Here is a 20,951-nt window from a genome sequence, read left to right as displayed (position 1 = left end):
GACGAATTAAAAATGTAAAAAATCTGTTCTGTCGTTAGGTTTTAATTTTTCTTATTTTTTTGTATTTGGATGAGCGAGTGTTTGAGAATAAACTTTCTTTATTTCATGAAACTAACCGACGTTAAACCTATTGAGTTTGAGTTTGATATGTTGAACTTCATCATACGAGACACGATGTGGCGGCTCCCTGTTCCTCTGTTGCCGCAGTCGCAAACCCCTCTCTCCCTTCAGTATTTTATTAATTCGAGATTTTCCTACGCTACCTCTTCAAAAATTTCCCCCAAGTTAATCCAAGAATTAAAAACAAAATATATTTTACTAATAATCCATGTGTCTTTTATCGATACTGATCTTTCCCTTTACCTTATAAATTCATCTTTATTGTTTCTGACATCATCAGGACTTCTACCAGAAATGAGAACAGCGCGTTCATAGTCGACGAGTACGTAGATCTATTGAAGGAAGAGCAAGGAATGGCGTTAGTCTCATCATCGTCTTTCTCCTCATTATCGTGATGATTGTCATCATTGTCATCATCATCATGATCATGACAATGTTCATCTGATCATCGACATCATCGCCGCCAAGACCACCACTACAATGATCATCATGAAGATCTTCACAGCTATATCAGATCAACATCTTAATCTTATTCTGACATTATCCTAGTTATCTAGTATATTCACACACTGAACCTCTTGATATTCTTTCTTGCATAGTCTTCAAAAGACTGAAACTATTAGACTCTTAGCAAATGGTCTTAAGAGAGAATTCTTTTCGTAGAATTCAAGCAGTAAGCGCCAAAAACTATTTCCTTGAAGAAAGGCTGTTGTACAAGGCTAACATCTTGTTATTCAGAAAGTTTAACTTGTTTGGAATTGGAGATCACCGATGAAAATGGAATCAAAGTGTGTAACCCAAAGCAAAAACTTTTCATTTGCTTATTTCCCAGGAGGTCATGGTTTCGATTCCCGTTGAAGCCTGAAATAATTTTTTCAGGTCTTTCTTTACAGCGTTCGCTTAGATCGCTCATTCACTGTGATGATCAACACATCTATCATATATTTTATATAAAAAAGCCTGAAAAAGCAACATTCTAACACATATGCAACAAAACGTCTTTGTACAATTGAAAATACCGCTTGAAACAGACATTTCATCATAGTACTTCAGTTTCTGTTTAAAAAAGGTTTTGAGTGTTAACCCAAAACGAAAATTGGGATCAAAACTCATAAAAAAGTCTAGTTTTTGGCGTTTTTTGCCATTATTGCTCATTGTTGAAAAACATTTCCTCTTAATACTTGATCGTCTCATATTCAGAAATCCTAAGGGTTTTCACGCAATGCTTGACTCAGCGTTGCTTAACGCAGGTCATAATCAAAAAAAGTGCGCATGCATTTTGTTTGTTTCTCAAATTCATTCTAAAGGCTAAATACTTCACCTTAACAGTAGCGGTGTCGTAACGATATGGATCTATCCCCAAGTTATCCTTAGATGTAACGTTAAGTACGTATTCTTTGCCGCGTTGACCAGCAAACGAATCTGCAGCCTTAATCCATCCAGTCTCATTATCGATGGTGAACTTCTTTGAGTCTTCAGTTGTTGTCGAGAAGTCATAGCTAATGCGACCACCGTTGCCAACATCTGCATCGTTAGCCTTCAGCAATAAGAAACATACTCAAGTGTCAGGAAAAATATTTGGTATCGTATGGTTGGACTTTTTGCAACTTCAGTTATCAAGTAAAAAAAAATCCATTTATTCATTTCTGTTCTTGGCTTGACAGTTTTTATTTCAGGACTTCTAGATCTGCTTTTTATCCTATCCTTCCAATACATTAAAAGTTGCGAAAGGACATCTCATTGAAATTATTCAATGCCAGATTTATTCAGTTACAACTTAATGCAAAACGTACATGATTAAACCACCGTTGATGCCTTATTGGAGAAGTATCCAGTAGAAAAAGAAAAGGGGATTTTTGCAATTTAGAAGGATTTATTGTTAACTTATGACAGTGATAGTGAGGTATTCTACCAGAATTGTTTTGAGCAAACTTACAATTACACGAATGATGTTGTCTCCGTGAGGAATGTCTTCAGGAATTCCTATGATTAAAAAGAAAGGTTATCAAAAATCGGCATGTAAGTGGAGAGTTGCAGTTGTAGAGTAGGGTATTGGATGTTCTTTGAGTATAAGTTTATACTTGTTATGAATTAGCGTGAGCATCAACGATATACGCAAATTCCGGGAAAAGTCTTCGTGAGAAATAGAGAATTTTTTGCGTGATGATTAGGAGGTTTGGTGATGTTTCAGGAGTTGCAGCACGCGTTCCATCATGGGGCTGTTTTAGGTGACGCTTCAATACTTATCTACGACGTCTTTTTCGCTTCCTGATAGTAAAAAAATGATAGGAAACCTTGGATCGTCGATCGTGATAATTTACAAATTTCTTTGTTTGTTGATGCATAAAATGTCAACTTGTTGCCCCATAATGCCGATGCATTTCTACAACTGCGAGTATGCTGCTAATGCCATGGAACACTAACTAAAGCGTGCTCATCATTCAAATCAATGCATGTTACTTTATAAATGTGTTAGTAAAAGCTTGTTTGTTTTACCTCCTGAGTAAACCTTTTTGGTGAATATTGGCCCGTTATCGTTTTCATCAGCAATTTCCACCACAACGCGCTGGATTGTTGGATCATCTGAAAGATACAAGAGAAAGTGAGAACCAAGCTTTTTTTTTCAAAAAAAGGTGAGTGAAAGTAAGAAAGTTTTACACTATTGTCTGCGTATCCTGCTTGCAAAGGTCTTTTTCTGTCCTCAGCATAATCTCTGTTTAAGGAGTAGTGTCTGTGAGGATATTGGAAAAAAATCTTCACCATGTCACAGCCGCAATGTGGGATGACTAACACGAAAAGGCTGCTTCTAATATATCTATCGTTGATGTTAAGTCATTTATATTATTAAGTCATTCTCATATATTTTTGTACAATGTTATGAATACGTATTTATTTGATGATGACATACTTGGTAAGGGAGAATAAGTTGCGTTTGTTTCACTGACGCTTCTTCTCTTCCTTGCACTCAGTAAAGATGAGGAATCAAGCTAAAAAAAAAAACATGATAAACAAAAAACTCAAAAAAATTCAAAAATAATCGGAGTTTCCGTACTACTCTTGTTTATTGCTACCATTCAAGTTATTTAACTCTTACATAGTGATATATCATCAGCTTAGAATGCAGGTAAAAGAGGATTAACGTTCAATTGTGAAACGATTCGTACCAATATGAATTTTTTCTAGGGCATGCTCCTGGCTTCTACAGTTACATAGTACGCGGATTCTGATGATTTGCTTGAATGTGGGTTTTGTATTTTGTACAGGTTTGACGCGGACGCTAGTTGAGTCTCATAGATTAAGCTCAATTTTTTTCATTAAGTACTATTTTTGTCATACCAACCTTGTAGTTTGATGCCTTAACGAGCATGCTGAAGAATGGTGTCTCCTCGCGATCCTGTAATAAATAAAACAGGTATCACTGTCTAGTTGTTTTGTTTTATTTCAGTGCTTTAGGAAAGAGTTGATTGGCCTTCTACCATATTTATATTAGAGGGCAGCTTCACGTTCGCGCAAAATCGTTCAAACATTTAAGATTATTAAAAGCAATATAAAACGGCTGCTTTATTGTGATCCTAAGCGTTCCTCCGCGTAAGCGTGCTTCTCTCTCGTGCTCTAAAGTTCCCATCGTGTTATTTCACAGTAAGAATATAAGGAATATAATATATAGTCGCTTGATTTTACAGAAACCGGCGATATGCTGCGGTTCTTTGAATCTGCAAGTTATTTAATTCTATGAAACATTTTACGTATTATCACTTACTATGGTTTTCTTAGTTGTTACGATTCCATTTGTTTCGTTAACATCAAAGACATCCCTACCGCTACTCCCTGTTCAGATGTGAATAGTTCAACATCAGTAAACAGATTCCGGTGATTGCTTTTGCTTGACTTTCTTTCAGACATTTTAGTAATTGATCTACAAGACACTTACCAATAATATAGTAGTAAACACGGTCAGATTTATCTGAGTCACCGGCCTCAATTTTACCGACACTGGTACCAACGGGAAGATTCTCACCCACAGATAAAGTGGCACTAGGCTAGAAATTGTGATTAAAAAATATATATATATATAAACGAACTATTTTATCAATATTTTTTAGGTTTATTTATCTTCTTTATTACAGAGGTCATTTATAACTTGTTTTAAGCCTGTGTTGCTCTGCGATGTGTCGAGAAGAAGAGAGCCGAGGGCAATGGTAGGCCAACAGCACAGACCGCTGAGCAATACAGGCTATCTTGATCATAAATAGATTTACCTTTGAGAATAGCGGCTGGTTGTCATTAAGGTCTGTCACTAACACGGTGATATCTTTTTCCTTGGTTAACTTTAAGTTACTCTTCACATTCTTTGCTTGTATTACGAGCTGTCAAGAAATAAATATCAGCATTAATAACGAGGCACTTTACCGAGCTAACAACTTGAGAAAACGATAGGAGAGGCAATGATTAGATGGATGGTTGGGGGTGGGGGGGGGGGGGGGGGGGGGGGAGGGTGGGGAGGGGGGAGAGGAGCAAGGGAGGGCTAGATCAATATCGGCATAGAAGAAAAATGAGAAACGAAAGAAAAACATACCTTATATGAAGCAGTAGTTTCATGGTCAAGTTCTTTCGCTGTTTTCAACTCGCCACTCGTTTTATTCAGTGCAAATTCGCCCTCTTCGTTACCACTAATGATGAAGTACTCAATGTACGCGTTGCTTCCTTCGTCCTTGTCTTTAGCGTTTACAATAGTAATGAATGTGCCAGCTGTGATATTCTGTAGCACATTGAACCATGAAACATGTTAGCGCAAGAGGAAATAAATCAAGAGAAGGAATCTCAGGTATTCATGCTTGTTACCATCATGGGTACCGTTCGATGCTATTTTTAGAATCAGTTGCCATCGTTTGTTTTTAGCACGTGTATATCCGCTGTTTGATTATTTGGGGAAAAACAAACAATGAAATCAATAATTCTAAAAATAGCATCAGTGACTCTAAAAATAGCATATGATGGGGCGCGGGAATTTGCTTGTCTTCTCATTTTTTCAAATATCAGATGGCAAAATGCATATAATGAGTAAGTCGTTGTATGTGGTCATATTTCTCACTGAAGATGATTATAAGGATATGTATCGATTTTTCCATACCTCCTTAACACGGAAATTATCTGGCGTCGACTCGAAGGAAGGTTGATTGTCATTGACATCTTCCACAATTATCGTAACGTTGGTATTGCTGGACAGCGGAGGTATGCCTTGGTCAGTTGCCACGACTACCAACTGGAAAAGGGATGTATTCTCTCGATCAAGGGGTTTGAGCTTGGTCAAGACGCCTGTCTTGTTGTTCAGATAAAAGTGACCTGATACAACAAAGTCGAACATTATTTTATTAAAGAATCTAGAAGTAATGATTAATAAAATGAGTAAGATTATATACAGATATAATATGATGATATGCCTGTAGTTGTTATGCTGCTGTTACCTGGTGCAATCGGCTACTTTAGAAACGAGTGAAGGACTGGGAACGAGCATATAGAAGGTGTTGATAATTAATCTTATTGAAAAATATATATCCATGACGAGAACGAGGACATCAAAATTAGCAGGTTTCTGCATTATGGCTTTGATTGGCCAGGTAACAGCTAAATTATAAGCAATCAAAAACATTAAACATTACAAAGAAATATATGATTACTAGGGACAAGCGTCCCCAGTATGTACTCTTTCTTACTATGGTGTCTATGTTTTAACCAGGTTAATTCTAAAAACTCGGTCCCAGTCCTCAACTCGTTTTTAAAGTGGCCAATAGCGCAGCACACTGATTCTAAAAATAGCTTAAAGATTCGGACAAACATTGCATTCTGTTTAACCGCTACGAGGATTATACGAACCGATTATATTATTTTTACTTAAAGTTACAATAATAAGCCGTGTAAACTAAGATCAACTGCTGCGTGCTGCGTGCTGCGTGCTGCGTGCTGTGTTTTGCCTGTGCCCTTATTTTTGTGAATGTATTTGCATAGTTACCTTGTTCGTTTCCTTTTATCATGGAATAAACAATCTCAGAGTTCACTCCAAGGTCCGTATCTCTAGCACTTATGGTTAGTATAGTGTTGTCTTTCCCAGTGATGTCACCAGTATCTTCTTGCACTTTCTTCGTGTAGGATGGAGACACGAAGGTTGGCGTTACGTCATTGACATCAAGCACAGTGATTTTAAGCTACAAAGAAAATGTACGTTCAAATCGCAAAGTTTTTTTAAACATAATCTACGAGATATTTCTACTTCTGGACCTTAAAAAATGAAGTGCCATGATGATTTGAATACATGCAGTATTCGTTTAGTTAAATACGGCTATTAAATAATTCGCTTTCTAATTAGAATAATAAAAGCCTGTGCGTACGTGACAAAAAGGAGACGATGCAATATCTATAAGGGGAACATTAAACACGCATAGAAGATAGAACTTAACTTAGTGAAAAACCAGGGGAGTTTGGTTTACAGGGAGAATGAACCGAGGGAAAAAGGCCTAAAAGACACTAGATCTAGGCATGGATTTAGAGAGAGCATGCGCTATAAAGCCCTAATTGTTGAAAACCATGGAATGTTTAATTTTCCTTACCTTGACTGTTGATTTTTGTTCAGAGCCGTTCACAATACTAATAGCAGCAAGAGTCAGCACGTATCCATTCGTAGTCTCTCGATCAAGGCAACCAGACGAACCACATTTGAGATAAACAGAGCCATTCAATTCCCCAATTGTAAACACGTCTCCTGTGTTGCCATCCTCTATTCTGTAATAAATAGTTTTGTGGGCTTCATCGGCGTCAATATCTGTCGCATTTACTTGAGCCACGAATGAACCTTTGGTGATATTTTCATAAACTTGAGCAGTGTATTCGTCCTTCGTGAACTGTGGCGCATTGTCATCCACGTCAGTTACTTTTATAATAACAAAAGCAGAACCCTCTAGTTTAGGAGTCCCACGATCCCTCGCCATAACAGTCAGGTTTATTAATGGTTTAGTTTCATGGTCAAGCTTTCCTTTTAGAGTTACTACGCCTGTTTGCTCTGGAGGTAAAAAACGAGAATCATGATTAAAACATTAGTTTGGTTCATTATGCGTTATGGGCTTCCGGGTTGGGAAGGGAGATATAGATAGTGGTTTTTTACCACATTTGTGAATTTTCTTGCTTTCGTATTGGTCTAGAGCCGTGGGAGTTAGGAGGAAATACCAATAAATTGCATGCGCAAATCACGCGCGCGCTTGAAACCGTTTTTATCCCCCGGCTACGCCTCGTTGGTCTACAAACTTTTCATGGCTAGATGACGAAAATCGTGGTAAACAAGAGGATATACCACAGAAAACTGGAGGAAATTGGTTAAATCTTAGTGAGCCCCCTCGATGAGCTTCTGCTCTTAGGGCAAACTAAAGAAGTATGAGTCTAAATATAAGAAAATAGAAAGTAGATTATTGCAGGATTATCTATTAATAGCGGAGCTCCCACGCGGGCCGAAGCCCCGCGCGAGCGGAGCATCATAGGTATAGAATATGGTAAACTATGCAACTCAGTTTTCGTGGTCATCGCATGGGAATCCTCTGCGTAACGCTAAAAGTGTCGCCAGCCAGGTGTACATCGCGTTTCTGATTGGTCGAGCTTTCAAATCACACGTCACTTGGAAAATGGCGACTTTTTTTAACGAGCTTTTTAAAACTATCAATTTTTTTGTGAATTAGGCTCCCTGTGACTTGCGTATTGGAGGCTCCGCTTTTAGGCATTGCCTAAATATATTCATATCTTCTTTGTTTAATAACTAAAATCAGTCCGACTTATACTTCCGGGTCGTGAGGAAGCCGGCAACCTTCTAACCTTCTAAGTTCAGTCGACCTTCTAATTCTCCTTAATTGTGCATCCGCATCAAGAGTGTGCCAGTTATTCCCGTTTATCAACCTTTCTTGTCAGTAATAAAGTACTCATTGTCCTTTAGATTGGTTCATGAATGCTATCAGAACAACGGAATGCTATCAGAACAACGCATTGAAAATGCAGCAGACTTACTTTACAGCATCTTCCCTTTCCCTAGAACTATACTCAATCTGTCTATTGCGTTTAATCTATGTTGCAAAGAAAACCGGGTGGTTGTACCTACCATCGATACTGAACAGTCTGTCGTCATCTCCTGCCGTTATCTTGAATGTAAACTGACCATTAGCATCGATATCAGCATCACTTGCCGATACGGTTACCTGCAACAAAACACAACAAACCTTTACAAAATAACCTTCAAATGATCGAATGCTAATTTTTGAAATTCAAGCTGATCTGTTATACAATAGATTTCAAAATGTTGGGGAACACCCAGAAAAGCTATTGTAAAGTATATTTGAAACTTCGGCGATTATCACGATCTGCTATTTTCCGTTTGAATCTTAGGCGATTACAGTCAAACAAGCTCACGCGTTGACCCCTAGAGTCGATTAATGATTTGAATTTTCGAATTTGATTTCATTATTCAGTTGAAAATTACAACGTCGAAAACGAAGATATGAAAATTCCAATCAACTTTAAATTCAATATACGACATTTTGATTGGTTAATCAGTGCTAACACAGCCGGAAGACCAAGAAAACATGGCGGCCAGAAATAGTCTTTGCCGTGTTTATGTGTCGGGAAAGCCTTTACCTGATATTATTCGACAGGAAATTGTTCATCTCAGCAATAGCGGATTGTCCAATAAAGCAATTTCGCGACAACTGAAAATTTCTCGTTGGGGAGTCCATAAAATACTTCAACATTATCGACGACATGGAACTGTGTCTCCATTTCGCTCAAGGCGGGAGCGTTCCCTTACAAAATTACTGATGATATCCTTCAAGTAAATGAGGCATGGAAATTACAAAACCTTGTGTGTATGCTTATGAAATAAGAGAGCGACTTCTGCTCGAAGGTATCCGTAATTTAGATGATTTACCTTCTTCATCACGAGTCGAATAATGAACTGAATTTTCATTTGAAGATTGCAATATTGCATTATTCCGATTCGTACATATAAAAGGAATAATTGACTATTGATTTCATTAATCGAATCTAGGGGTCAACGCTTGAGCTTGTTTGACTGTAATTATATGACTGACTTCTAATTTTTTGAAGTCAAGGATTTTGACCACACAGATAATCTTCCTATCAATCCCCCCTCAAATGGATTACACATTAACTTACCACTGTTCCGGGTTGCGCACTTTCCTTTAGTGATATATTATACACTTGCTGATTGAAGACTGGCTTGTTGTCGTTCACATCGTTAATGGTGACGGTAACTGTTGTATTACTTTCCATTTGGGGTGATCCGTGATCCTGGGCCTGGTGTGAGAACATTTATAATTCATCAATGAAGAACGGAAGTTACGGTTACAACGTTATACTAACTTATTAATGTATTAATGATTGGTTTCGGAACAAACATCAACTAGATCTCCATTCTTCCATTTATTTCTACGGCAAGGATGATATTTATTTGTGTTGCATTATCAAAATGCAGGCTACAGCAAAATGTTTCACTGGCATTTTAGATAAATAAAATAAATAAATAAACTTTATTAAGAGAGCGTGACACGTGACAGTCGCTTCTGATAAATTGTGTCACTATCATCAACGACTCTGAATGAGACGGAGTTACCATTTTACGAGGTTATCCGAGCCACTGCATTCAATAATCTTACTTGGCAGCCTTAAAATGTATTGTAACATTTGCAGCTGCTCAAGTAATTTGACCGGGGGGGGGATCTGTGTTTAATAGCAGTATGATAATATTCTCTATCTACCTACCTTTATGGTTAAAGTAAAAGTGTCATTGGTTTCTCTGTCAAGTGATGATACCGTGGTTATCTTTCCTGTTGTTTCGTTTATTGCGAAGAGATTCACTGGAAAATATTCAGAAAAATAGAAAGATAAACGAAGAATCCAGTGCATACTTGCTTACCGCTGCAGGCACAGGACCTGTTTTTTCTCTTCGAATTTTAAGATACCTCATGATTTTTATTCATTAATTCATTTTGTTTAATGAAATTGAAAAGAACATTAATTTGAATCTTACTTTCATTTCCAGCTGTGATAGAATAAGAGACTCGTGCATTTTCATCAATATCCTTATCTGTGGTAGAGACAGTTCCAATCAAGTGCCCGCTGGGTACACTCTCGACGACTGCAAATGAGTATCTCTCTTGGTTGAATACAGGTGAGTGGTCATTGACGTCAAGCACTGTTACTATCAACTGCAGGGTAAGCACAAATTATTTGTCTGTACAAACATCAACACTTTGACAAAAACATTATGCCGTTAAGGACGTTCGTGGGCAAATTCGTTTCCCATGTCTGTTTTCCTCAAGCTTTATCAATTAATAAAATAAAAGATGGGAATTACGGTGTTGATTTGACCTTGAAAAACACAGAGGTAATACAGCCATGCTATATGCGCAAAAGATACGCGCACAAACAATGCCTTTAAACGTCCTTAAAGCGTACTTTATCTATACAATTGAAGGACAATAGACGAAATAGTTTCTTACATTGGCAGATCCTTCTCTTGGTCTTATGGCCCCGTCAACTACACGCAAAGTCAATGTATATGATTCAACTGCCTCACGATCCAATAGTTCGTTTGTACTTATATTACCCTGTAAAATATAAAGGCCATGATAAGACAAAGCATTCAATGGCATTGTCAACTGAAAATAGTAAGTAAAGTTGTTTTGATAGCTCATTACATTCCTCTCAATCATAATGAATGTGAGGTTAACATCAACATATTAAAAAATCACACTTTTTCTTGATTAAATTTGAAATAATTTTGATAATATTAATTTTGGTAAGGGTCTATTGGTCTGGAGGATAGTATGCATAAAATTGAGAATAACCACAGCCATCGAAGTTATTTCTGCATGAATCAATAGTTTTTAAGTGCAAGGATTTCCTGCTATTTTTCTCTTGTTTTACTCTTGCTTTCGATATCCTGCGATGTTCTTGACTGGCGGCAGTAACAAGCCGTTGAAATATCTGAGTGCGCAAAATATCGAAAACCACAGTAAAGCTTAGTAACATATCTTGCATAAGTGAACATGGTAGGGTAGAATAGTGAGTTTCATAATTACCCTGTCAGAATCGATCTTAAACATCAATCTTGACGATCCACCTAATCCATATTCCAGCCTCGCGTTGCTACCAGTGTCATTATCCTTTGCACTGGCAACGAATACATGAGTTCCTATTGGTTCATTTTCCTTGACTGTTGCGTAATAAGTCTCATTTGCAAATTTGGGACTATTATCATTGATGTCCACAAGAACAAGTGACACATGGGCAAGAGTTGACTTTGGTGGTACTCCTTGATCAGTTGCTTTGACTGTAAAGTTGAAATAAGGTTGCATTTCTCTGTCGAGCTCAACGTCTCCCTGGGATATCAATCCTGTTATTGGATTAACTGAAACCTTACTCGTCACGTTCCCCACAATACTGTAACGAATTTGTGCATTAACGCCTAAGTCAGCATCAGTTGCCGTAATCTTTAGAATACTCGTGTCTTTTGGTGACTGCTCTCTGTAGTCTACGATGTACTCTCTTTGTTTGAAGACAGGGGAGTTGTCATTCACGTCATCGACATCTATCTCCACCTTAACGTTGTTCTCAGACTCTAAACCTTTGCTATCCCTCGCCTGTATCGATAATGTATGCTTCGTAGTGTTTTCCCTGTCCAACGACTTTGTTGTAAATATATCTCCAGTTATGTTATCGATTTTAAACTGCTCATAAACGTCTCCATCCACAATGACATAATTCACGCTATCACCAACATCCTTGTCTAAGGCTGTTACTCTTGTGACGTTTGTTCCAACTGACGCATTTTCAGGCAACGAAACCATCATAGTTGGTGTACTGAAATAGGGTTTGTCGTCTATGACATCAGTAACTGTTATGTGGATCTGGGTGTGTCCCTCAAAATTAGGTTCGACAATATTGGCTGCCGTAATGTTTAAGATGTAGGAACTTTTGAACTCTCGATCCAGTGAAGAATCAACAATGATGCTGCCTGTAAAAAAGAACAATGAAAAACAAAACACTTAACAAACAGTAACGTTTTTGGTTCTGTAACTTATACCGTAACATCTGCAAGGTGTTATAGGAAGTCAGGATATTTTGTTGCTTTGTGTTTAAAATTTCCGCACAGTTTCTTTTATTCCGGACTTAATCTATGTAAACTTTATATAAGTGAGATACGTCAGTACCGTTTACTGCGTACTTATTTGTCCAGGCATGATAAGTTTTCCAGGAGTCAATCTTGAAATATAATTGAAAAGGTTCTTCAAGATGTTTTACATCTAGTCAAATTAAACTCTATGTCTGCGAGAGACAGTAGAATGATTTAGAATACAACCTCTTTACACATTACCATTTTAAATATAATGAATATACGACCAAGTACTAAAACATTTATTGAGTTACCTGTAGATCTGCTAACATAGAATTTTCCATCAGCCCCATTAGAGGTATAAATTATCTGACCATTTATTCCTGTGTCCAAATCAGTAGCTGTCACCTTGGTAACTGTGCTTCCTTGACCGGCATCCTCTGATATATTGGCATAGTATATTGCTTGTGAAAATCTAGGAGGCTCGTCGTTAACATCTGTTACGGAGATCACTAGTTTAGCAGATGCGTTTTTGTTTCCACCGTCTGTTGCTATGACATCAAGCGAATATGAAGCATTTTTTTCTCGATCCAGTGAACTGCTGTTGCTTGTTGCTATGACACCAGTGCTGCCGTTGATGTTGAAATGCTCAGCGCCTAAACCTAGATAATGAAACGAATATAGTCAGGACAAAAAGTTTCTTGCTCAACTATAACGAACTAATATAGTAATGACGAGAAACATTTTTATCATGAGCGGAGGATAAGAAATAATAAAGAAAGAAATATTTCTCACATTTTTGTCCCTGCGAAAACTTCCGCATACCTCACAAGTTGATCAATTGTCAGCAATGGGTAGGGGAAGTTGGAGATGCCTTAGGTTCTAGCTTTTTATGGTCTCGTAAATGGTCTTACGTCTGAGATGAGCTCTTTTTGTTTATAATATCCGAATACATACATATAGTATGTTTCCTCATCGGAGCATTTTCTCCTTTCTCACGGTTTTAGTTGTGGGCACAAAATGAAACGTAAGTGACCTTACTTGTGATCACCTAAGATCTAAGAACAAGTATTCGTATAAAACTGAAAAATCCAACACAAACCTTCGAGACTGTAGGTTATTTTCTCATATATGCCGATATCTGCATCTGCTGCATGGATTTCTTTTTTCTGCAAACAAACGGTATTATAAAAGATATCATTTGGGCTCTAAATGGAGATTATATATGTAGCACTATGTTAAATGACTCCCAAATTATTGAGAAAGCCTTAACCAGCGAAACGTCTAACGGCATATTAAACTGCCTGTGCTTGAAGAAGTTTTGCCTTTATATTTGATATCATTATATCCCAGGCATGTCCTCTTATTTCCCGTCAAATGATATTTTATAATTAAAATGTTTATTCGCAGATTTGGACACAGATCGAACTGCCTCTTTCACATAATGCTAAAATACATCATAATTGAACCAACCAGTGCAAGAGTTGTTCCTGAAGGCGAGTTTTCCTTGATATTTGCTGAGAATGGACTTCCTGTGAATTGTGGGCTGTTATCGTTCTCATCGTCTACCGTTATTCGAACCTCTGCAAAATCCTGTTGGAAAAATATCATAAAATTATCAATTGCTAGTTTTGTGGATGCTACTAATTATCATCACTGAAGATGATATATCGGTGGCTTGCATAGCTTTCATGTTGCTGAATTTAACAAAAGATTCATCAACAAAATTGCAAATCACTTTAGATACACCTTCAATCACGATTGTCTCAGGCGGACTATTGGACATAGAAAGAGAAGACACTCTACCTTCCTGCTTGATGGTTGCCCTTGATCCTCAGCCTGCACAGTCAGAATGTACTGTTGAATGACTTCCCTGTCAATGGATGCAGCAGTACTAATCACTCCTGTCACAACATCGATCTGGAATGCATTTTTCTGGTTTCCACTGGAGATCTTGTATGTGACATTGCCATTCAATCCTTTATCTTTATCTGAGGCATAGACAGTGAGTACTGATGTTCCTGTTGCACAATTTTCCATTACTGATGCGGTGTACGTTGATTGGTTGAATTTTGGATCGTTGTCATTGACGTCATCCACGTGAATACCTACAAAGGCCTGGGAAGTATGACATGGTTTAGGAAAATTATCCACAAAAATAGAAATGCTGCAAAATACAAAGGTCTCATTCTAACACAACTGATATACTGGTAAAGCTGATAAGCTTAACAACTTCACAGTATTATGAAAGCTATAAAAAGGAGCACTGCTGAAAGTGTTTATGAGTTTGTTAGCAGTAGAAAAGCATAAAGCCAAGGAATACATGGTTATATCATAAGACAATTTGTGGGGCACATTTTTCATCAAAGAACTCTTCATTTAGTTAGAATAAATGTTTCCTATTTACCGTAGAACTCAATGGAGGCGATCCTTCGTCTTTGGCCAACACAGTGAGATTGTACAGCAAAACATCTTCTGCGTCTAATGGCTTTTCGGTGAAAATGTACCCAGTTTCGGAAATGCCAAACGTACCTGACGACAAAAAAAGTAGTTGGTAAATATAAGATATTTCGTTTTTAAACTATTATATATATGCTTCATATTTCAGGGAGTTCCTTGGAATTTTGGCCATACCAATCCAAAAAAGTGAAGCCCATTTGTTCTATATATGTTGGGCTCACATTCAGCATTTTGCAATTGCGCTCGCAATTCACCTGCTCCAAGTTCTAAGGTATGAAAAATAGTTAAGAAACCGAGTTGTAGAGGACTGTGAGACTCTCCTTCGAAAAGGTGACTATGGAGAAGAGTTTTCTAATATTTAATGTTTAGCTGTCTTTCCTATTTCTTTCTTTTTAACTTCAATTTTTATGTAATTTTAGTGCGTTCATTACAGATCTAAACAGTCCTAGCCAGGTCTACCTTGCAGTTGTCTAAGTGTTGGTTCAAAATGCAAGTGATGCGACGGTGATAAAGACTGATATACAGTCAATTCCAAAAATGTTGTCGTCGACCAACTCAAGTCTACGCGACTGGACCGAAAGGAACTCTGGTTAGTAATCATTGAAGCCGAGATGACTCCATAATTTTATCTGACTAGTTATGCCTGGTTTACAGCACGAACCTTCGTAGGCGAGAGGGAAGAGTTGAAGGAGACGTTTTTTTAATGCCTTCATATTTTCGAAATTGTGAACTGAATCATAACTACTTTGTTTTTCTTTCCCTAAACCCAACGACATGCATTTGATGGATTGTTTTTCGCCATTATTATCTTATTACTAGCGGGAACTATTTAATTCAAAACGAATGTTTAACCGCTTCAGTGATTTTTACCCATATTCCTTTCGGTCCAGTCGCGTAGGCTTGAGTCGGTCGACGACAACGTTTTTCGAATTGACTGTATTTAATTTAGTCTACAAAAATAAGTGAACGAATACGAAGCATTTTTAGCGCCTTGTTTATTTACCATTTGGATCCCCATTAGTGATGTTGTAAAGAACTTTTCCTGACAATTCTAAGTCCTTGTCTAACGCAGATACTTGGATCACGTTGCTTCCGGTTCGTGCAGCCTCGCTTACGTGTTCTTCAAAGCTTTGTTTCTGGAATTTGGGCGAGTTATCGTTGATGTCCTTTACCTTAATAGTTATCTAAAATGAAATCAATATTCTTTTTATTAGAATAAAGACTTTGCGCCATCACGTGATGGTAGCCATGACAGGAGGCACAAAAATAGAATCTTTTCCCCCTGAGAATCTGAATTCTTTGTCATGTCAACCAAATTAGACCAGGCTTCTCTATAATATGCACTACGCATAAACTTGAAGTGAGTTCAGTCTTTCCAAACATTTCCACGGCATCGAAACGGCATTGATTATCCACTTTTTTTCTTACTCAATACATTTTGTATTTATGGAACAAATGTGGAAAAGAGTCCACAATTGGGGGTAAACAGTAACTGACAAATCTCTTACCCTCACAGTCGCGGATTTCCTGACTGAAACAGGTTGTGCCTGGTCAGTTGCTGTCACGTCCAGCAAGAATTGACCATTATTAGAAGCATCTTTAGGCATTTGTGTATCTTCTCGGTCAAGCACTTTGACAACAGTCAACTTTCCCTGATTCAAATAAGAAGCATCAGTTCATGATCTCATAAGATCAAGCGTTACTTGTTACATAACTTGTCAAACGACCCTGAGAAGCAGTGAGCGAGCCTCTGGAAGCAAAGATAACCCCCACCCACCCTCACCCCACCCCCCCCCCCTCCCCCCCCCCTTTTAAAATAATTAATAACAGACTGAATAATACCGGTCTCTATTGCCAAATATACCAATATAATAATAACATGCTAAAGTAAGTCTTACTGACTCTCATTTTTATCAACCTTGCCGATTTCACGACAATCTTGCCGTCTGTACATGCATTTTAGTAAATTTTAAAAATAGATTGTAAAGTCTGCATTTCTTCAATTTAATTGGACAGCAATTAAAACAATAGACACTTCAAGGGTTTAAATATCAGAATAATAATAACCACTATTGGATTTGCCTTAATTGCGTTGGAACAGTGGCCATCTGAAAGAAATATTACTGGAAACAAAGGATTTCCCAATCACCCAAAAACTAACAAGCCAGGTATTGTCTGGACAGGGATACTTTTCCAGACACTATTGCTTGACCTTTGATTCTTGAATAAGTTTAAGCGGATCGATGGAAAAGTAGAGCTGCAGCATCTGGATTTAAACACTCATCGTTCAGCACGGAAACTTAATTAGGAAACCAAGGAAAGAAATCACACAACAGATTTTGATTTAATTTTAGCAAGAAACACTACAGTAAGTCTATTTTTATAAACACCCCGCTGTTATTGGTTCTATAAAGATAGAAATTTTTGAGAGGCAACAACAACGTCAAAGTACCTTTACCAAGACATTGATCAAGACGCATCCAAGCTATCTTTCAAGTATTTTTGGAAGGACTAGTTGAACATCGAAAAATTCCGATGGCTGAGCAAAGAGACGATATGAACATCCATTCTCAAGAGTACAATATTTCAAGGCTGCTATCAAAAGACGAGGTTTTGTTTGAGTATAGTGTGGTGGTGGTCGTCCTGGGATGCTTCGCTTTAATAGTGCTGACAAAAATTGTGTTCTATCCAGCGGCATGTTGTGAAGTTCGCTTGAAGAATGCTTAACTTACTGGTGAAAAGGCATGGATGGCATAAAGGGTACTACAATTTGAACTGAAGAAATACTTTGCTTACTGGAACTAGGATGATGAAGTAAAATTGAATTTAACCAATTTCCATGAAAAAAGTCTTTAACGTATATACTTGTGTTTATTCCTACAACGTCAAAAATTTAAGCTCGAAAATATCAAGAGCTGCAATGGAAATTAAAATCACAAGTTGGTAAAAAAGAAGTCGTTTAAGATAAGTTTTATTTGTATCATGCGCAGTGTGTGGAGGAGACTTGACATGCAACAGAAAACCCGTTTATTGAAAGTCCGGGTAAAAGTCCAAACTATACAATGAACTTAAAGGTCAAATACCAGAAATGAAATAATATCTATTCCTTAGATGAATAAAAACCAGACAACAAGCAAGACCTTTTTAAAATTGCAAAAAATAGCAGAAGAAGAAAATATGAAAGAATTGACGAGTTAAGGATTTTTACATGAGAAATTTGTGTTATGCAACACACTTTATATATTAATTAATGCAACTTTTGTATGTTTTTGTTTTAGTCCCGTACTTATTTTATTTTATTTGTTTCATTAAAAAAGCCGTATAATATCTCAAATATATTCATTTACAGTATTAAGTTTAATATGCTTAAGAACAAACGTATAGAAGCAGTGGAAGATATACGACATAATCTTAACCCAACATAAGTCTAATATGAACCCATCAGGCATCGTTGAATACACATACAATATGAGACACCTCAAGAAATGCCATTCCTCTTCATCGACTTGTATTGCCTCTGGCACCCAGGGTACGACTCGTATTGATTGATACTAAAGAATTTATAGTGGCCACCATATTCACGAGCTCATACGAACCGAACCAATCGCTCATCTTCCCTTAAAACCATGATTAAAGCTAGGATTTCTATCACCAAGCGATTATCACACTATATAGATCTAGATCTAAAATAATTTGAGCCAGAGGTATAGAAGAGAGCCCTTCATAGACAACTAGAAATCCCCTTCTGGAGGCTACATATAAGCAATGCCAATTTTGTTTTATTTAAACATATTTAACATAATGTTTGGCCCAAAAGCATAGAAACTTTTCGCGGGGGCTTACATCTATCATAATAAACAAAGGAAAAAAACTTTACAAGCACGTGGAAATGTGTTATCTAGTTCAGTTAGTTACAGTAAACTAAGTTACAAAAAGAGTTTAAAAGAAGTAAAGAAAATCAAAATTTGACAAGTACGACAGTATAGTACATAATACAATTAATTACTGAAGGGCATTATCATTGTTGTAGAAAAACGTTTTTTTGGCCAGAATGTACTTTTGAACTTCTTCAAATAGCTTATGGTTATCCTCAAAACTTAATTCATTACGACCAAAAAGAAACTAACTCAATTTTTGCCGGTTTGATGATTTTTATTTTTTTTGCCACAAACTAGCACAAATCAGTGCAGCTGAGGTAAGACTAAGTACCCCATTCATACCTAAACGTGTTTAGTTAAACTATGTTTTCATTGAGAAAAAAATGAGAAACTAGAAACCTACAATATAATAAAACTTTCTAAAATATTGTCAGAGTAAGACAAAGGATAGTTTACATGCATTATTTTACCAAAGATTGTGCAGTGTTCGTAGAGAGTTTTCCAAACCTGTTTAGTTAAACCACCTTAAAACATGTTTAAGCCTTGGTGTGAATGGAGTGGAGACATAAAAAGAAAAAATGCAAAACATTTTCTTTATCAATCTCGCATCTACATTTGGGCGACATAGAACAGTTTATATTAAACAAATACTCATTTAGTGCACAGGCACCTAATCTAAATCTTGAATGAAGAATTGATGCAGCCATCGAAAGAGAGTAATCATACAGCTTATTATATTTTGACATTCCGATTAACTTATCATTAATTTCATTTTTAAAATTCATTTCTAAAGAGAGCTTGCGTTTCTTGTTTGAAAATCTAGAGAATTCCAAAGTTTTGTAGATGATGGGAAAAAGGACTGCAAAAATAATGCCAATTTTTGATAGGCTGGAAACAAAAGATAGCGGAAACAATTGTCGTTGTGTTTACCGAACTAAATGTTATATAAACGTGTGCAAGTCACGTGCACCTTCTTTCTTTGGTACAGGATCTATGTAACTTAACTAAGTGGGCTTATTGGTTTGAATTGGTTTTCCCTGAACCTGAAAATGAATTTTTTAAATCTACAATTCTCACCGTTGTATTATCCAGACTGAAGAAGCCATGCTCGTCTCCTGTCAACGAATAGATTATCTTCTTATTGAGGCCTTCGTCTTGGTCGGTAGCGTTCAACTGAATGATGACAGTGTTTAACGTACTCGGCCCTTCATTTATTTCTTTTATGTAAGCAGAGGAATCCTCTGATGGTTTGGGGTCAAATACTGGTGCGTTGTCATTGGTGTCCAGTATTTCCACATGTATTGTGGTGGAATTCTAAAAGAAAAATAGAAATAATAATAAACCTTGGATCCGTAATATGATATGAATGTATAAACCGCAATCAAGAGTCCAAACCCACCAGTGTCTGACCCAGGATTTTTTTAGAAGGGGTGCACCATTTTTGATTCGACGTTCACAAACTCAAGCATCAATAACGCAGTAGATATCAGATCATCTAAGGAGGAGTGTGCACCTCGTGCGACCCTCCCCTTCATTCGCACCTACCCCATCCAGGATGCTGAACTACTGTCTTTTGCTGTCTAAGTTAAGAAATTTGTTGAATTATGATACTCATACTACGTATAATACTAACACTCACACTAAGACTAAGGGCTTTCATTCTTTCCATTATAATATAAGTAAAAGATTCTGCATTTGTTGGTATTTCTTACGAGGAAAGTAATTTTTGCTATTTTTTCTGGAAGTACTATATTCCATTTTTTCATATTCCATTAACTTCATTTTAAATACTATGACATTAAGAGTAGAAGTATTCGTTGAAGTTGAAGTATTCGTATGATCATTTGACGTACCTGTCGTGGTGGTGAGCCTGCATCTGTTACATCAATTACCAGGTCATAGCTACTTTTAATTTCACGGTCAAGACCAGTCGGAGAGATCTGGAGCCTACCAGTGTCACTATTTAATATGAATCGGTCGTCTGCACCCGACATAGAGTACGTTATGCATCCATTCGAACCAGCATCCCTATCGATGGCCGGTAGAGATTTAAACAGGATTGTCCCACCTCCATCACTCTATAGGAGAGTAGAAAGTACTTGTTATGTACGTATTATAGGTAGACTTCAAATTGCACAGTATCATTAATCAATGTTGTTAATGATGCACGTGCGGCTGTATGTCAAATATTTTCCTCATTTGTAAGAGGACCTTACACATGCTTACAGCGTGTTTGATGGATATATAATTTTTAAGACGATGTTCGTGGATATAAGGCCCGTGTACCTTTAAGTAAATGTATAGTGAGTGCATTGATCGATTCGACA

At 37.1% G+C, this 20,951-nt stretch overlaps 1 protein-coding gene across 4 annotated transcripts in view; it reads right to left on the bottom strand.

Moving 5' to 3' along the window:
• LOC116294277 (protocadherin Fat 4) overlaps window positions 1-20,951 on the bottom strand; it is a 49,190-nt gene that overhangs the window by 10,765 nt on the left and 17,474 nt on the right. For 3 of the 4 annotated variants that reach the window (XM_089039352.1, XM_089039351.1, XM_089039354.1), the window contains 28 exons: window positions 20,478-20,702; window positions 19,702-19,938; window positions 16,255-16,398; window positions 15,750-15,930; window positions 14,694-14,818; window positions 14,093-14,404; window positions 13,760-13,879; window positions 13,389-13,455; window positions 12,601-12,948; window positions 11,253-12,187; window positions 10,671-10,778; window positions 10,199-10,376; window positions 9,931-10,025; window positions 9,325-9,465; window positions 8,255-8,351; window positions 6,726-7,174; window positions 6,131-6,323; window positions 5,252-5,463; window positions 4,697-4,879; window positions 4,380-4,487; window positions 4,052-4,160; window positions 3,881-3,948; window positions 3,461-3,514; window positions 3,029-3,107; window positions 2,617-2,703; window positions 2,057-2,103; window positions 1,442-1,657; window positions 364-452 (listed from right to left, as the gene is read on the bottom strand). In XM_089039352.1, the coding sequence (XP_088895478.1) occupies window positions 364-452; window positions 1,442-1,657; window positions 2,057-2,103; window positions 2,617-2,703; window positions 3,029-3,107; window positions 3,461-3,514; window positions 3,881-3,948; window positions 4,052-4,160; window positions 4,380-4,487; window positions 4,697-4,879; window positions 5,252-5,463; window positions 6,131-6,323; window positions 6,726-7,174; window positions 8,255-8,351; window positions 9,325-9,465; window positions 9,931-10,025; window positions 10,199-10,376; window positions 10,671-10,778; window positions 11,253-12,187; window positions 12,601-12,948; window positions 13,389-13,455; window positions 13,760-13,879; window positions 14,093-14,404; window positions 14,694-14,818; window positions 15,750-15,930; window positions 16,255-16,398; window positions 19,702-19,938; window positions 20,478-20,702 (5,207 nt within the window). Of the gene's footprint in view, window positions 1-363; window positions 453-1,441; window positions 1,658-2,056; window positions 2,104-2,616; window positions 2,704-3,028; window positions 3,108-3,460; window positions 3,515-3,880; window positions 3,949-4,051; window positions 4,161-4,379; window positions 4,488-4,696; window positions 4,880-5,251; window positions 5,464-6,130; window positions 6,324-6,725; window positions 7,175-8,254; window positions 8,352-9,324; window positions 9,466-9,930; window positions 10,026-10,198; window positions 10,377-10,670; window positions 10,779-11,252; window positions 12,188-12,600; window positions 12,949-13,388; window positions 13,456-13,759; window positions 13,880-14,092; window positions 14,405-14,693; window positions 14,819-15,749; window positions 15,931-16,254; window positions 16,399-19,701; window positions 19,939-20,477; window positions 20,703-20,951 lie in introns of those variants that run through there. The other variant, XM_089039358.1, reaches the window with a different exon arrangement.

Source organism: Actinia tenebrosa, unplaced genomic scaffold (assembly GCF_029948245.1).
Source record: "Actinia tenebrosa isolate PJP-AT-01 unplaced genomic scaffold, QUT_ActTen_1.0 PGA_scaffold0__85_contigs__length_37466705, whole genome shotgun sequence".
Lineage (NCBI taxonomy): Eukaryota > Metazoa > Cnidaria > Anthozoa > Actiniaria > Actiniidae > Actinia > Actinia tenebrosa.
This window is presented reverse-complemented; position numbering and strand designations above follow the sequence as displayed.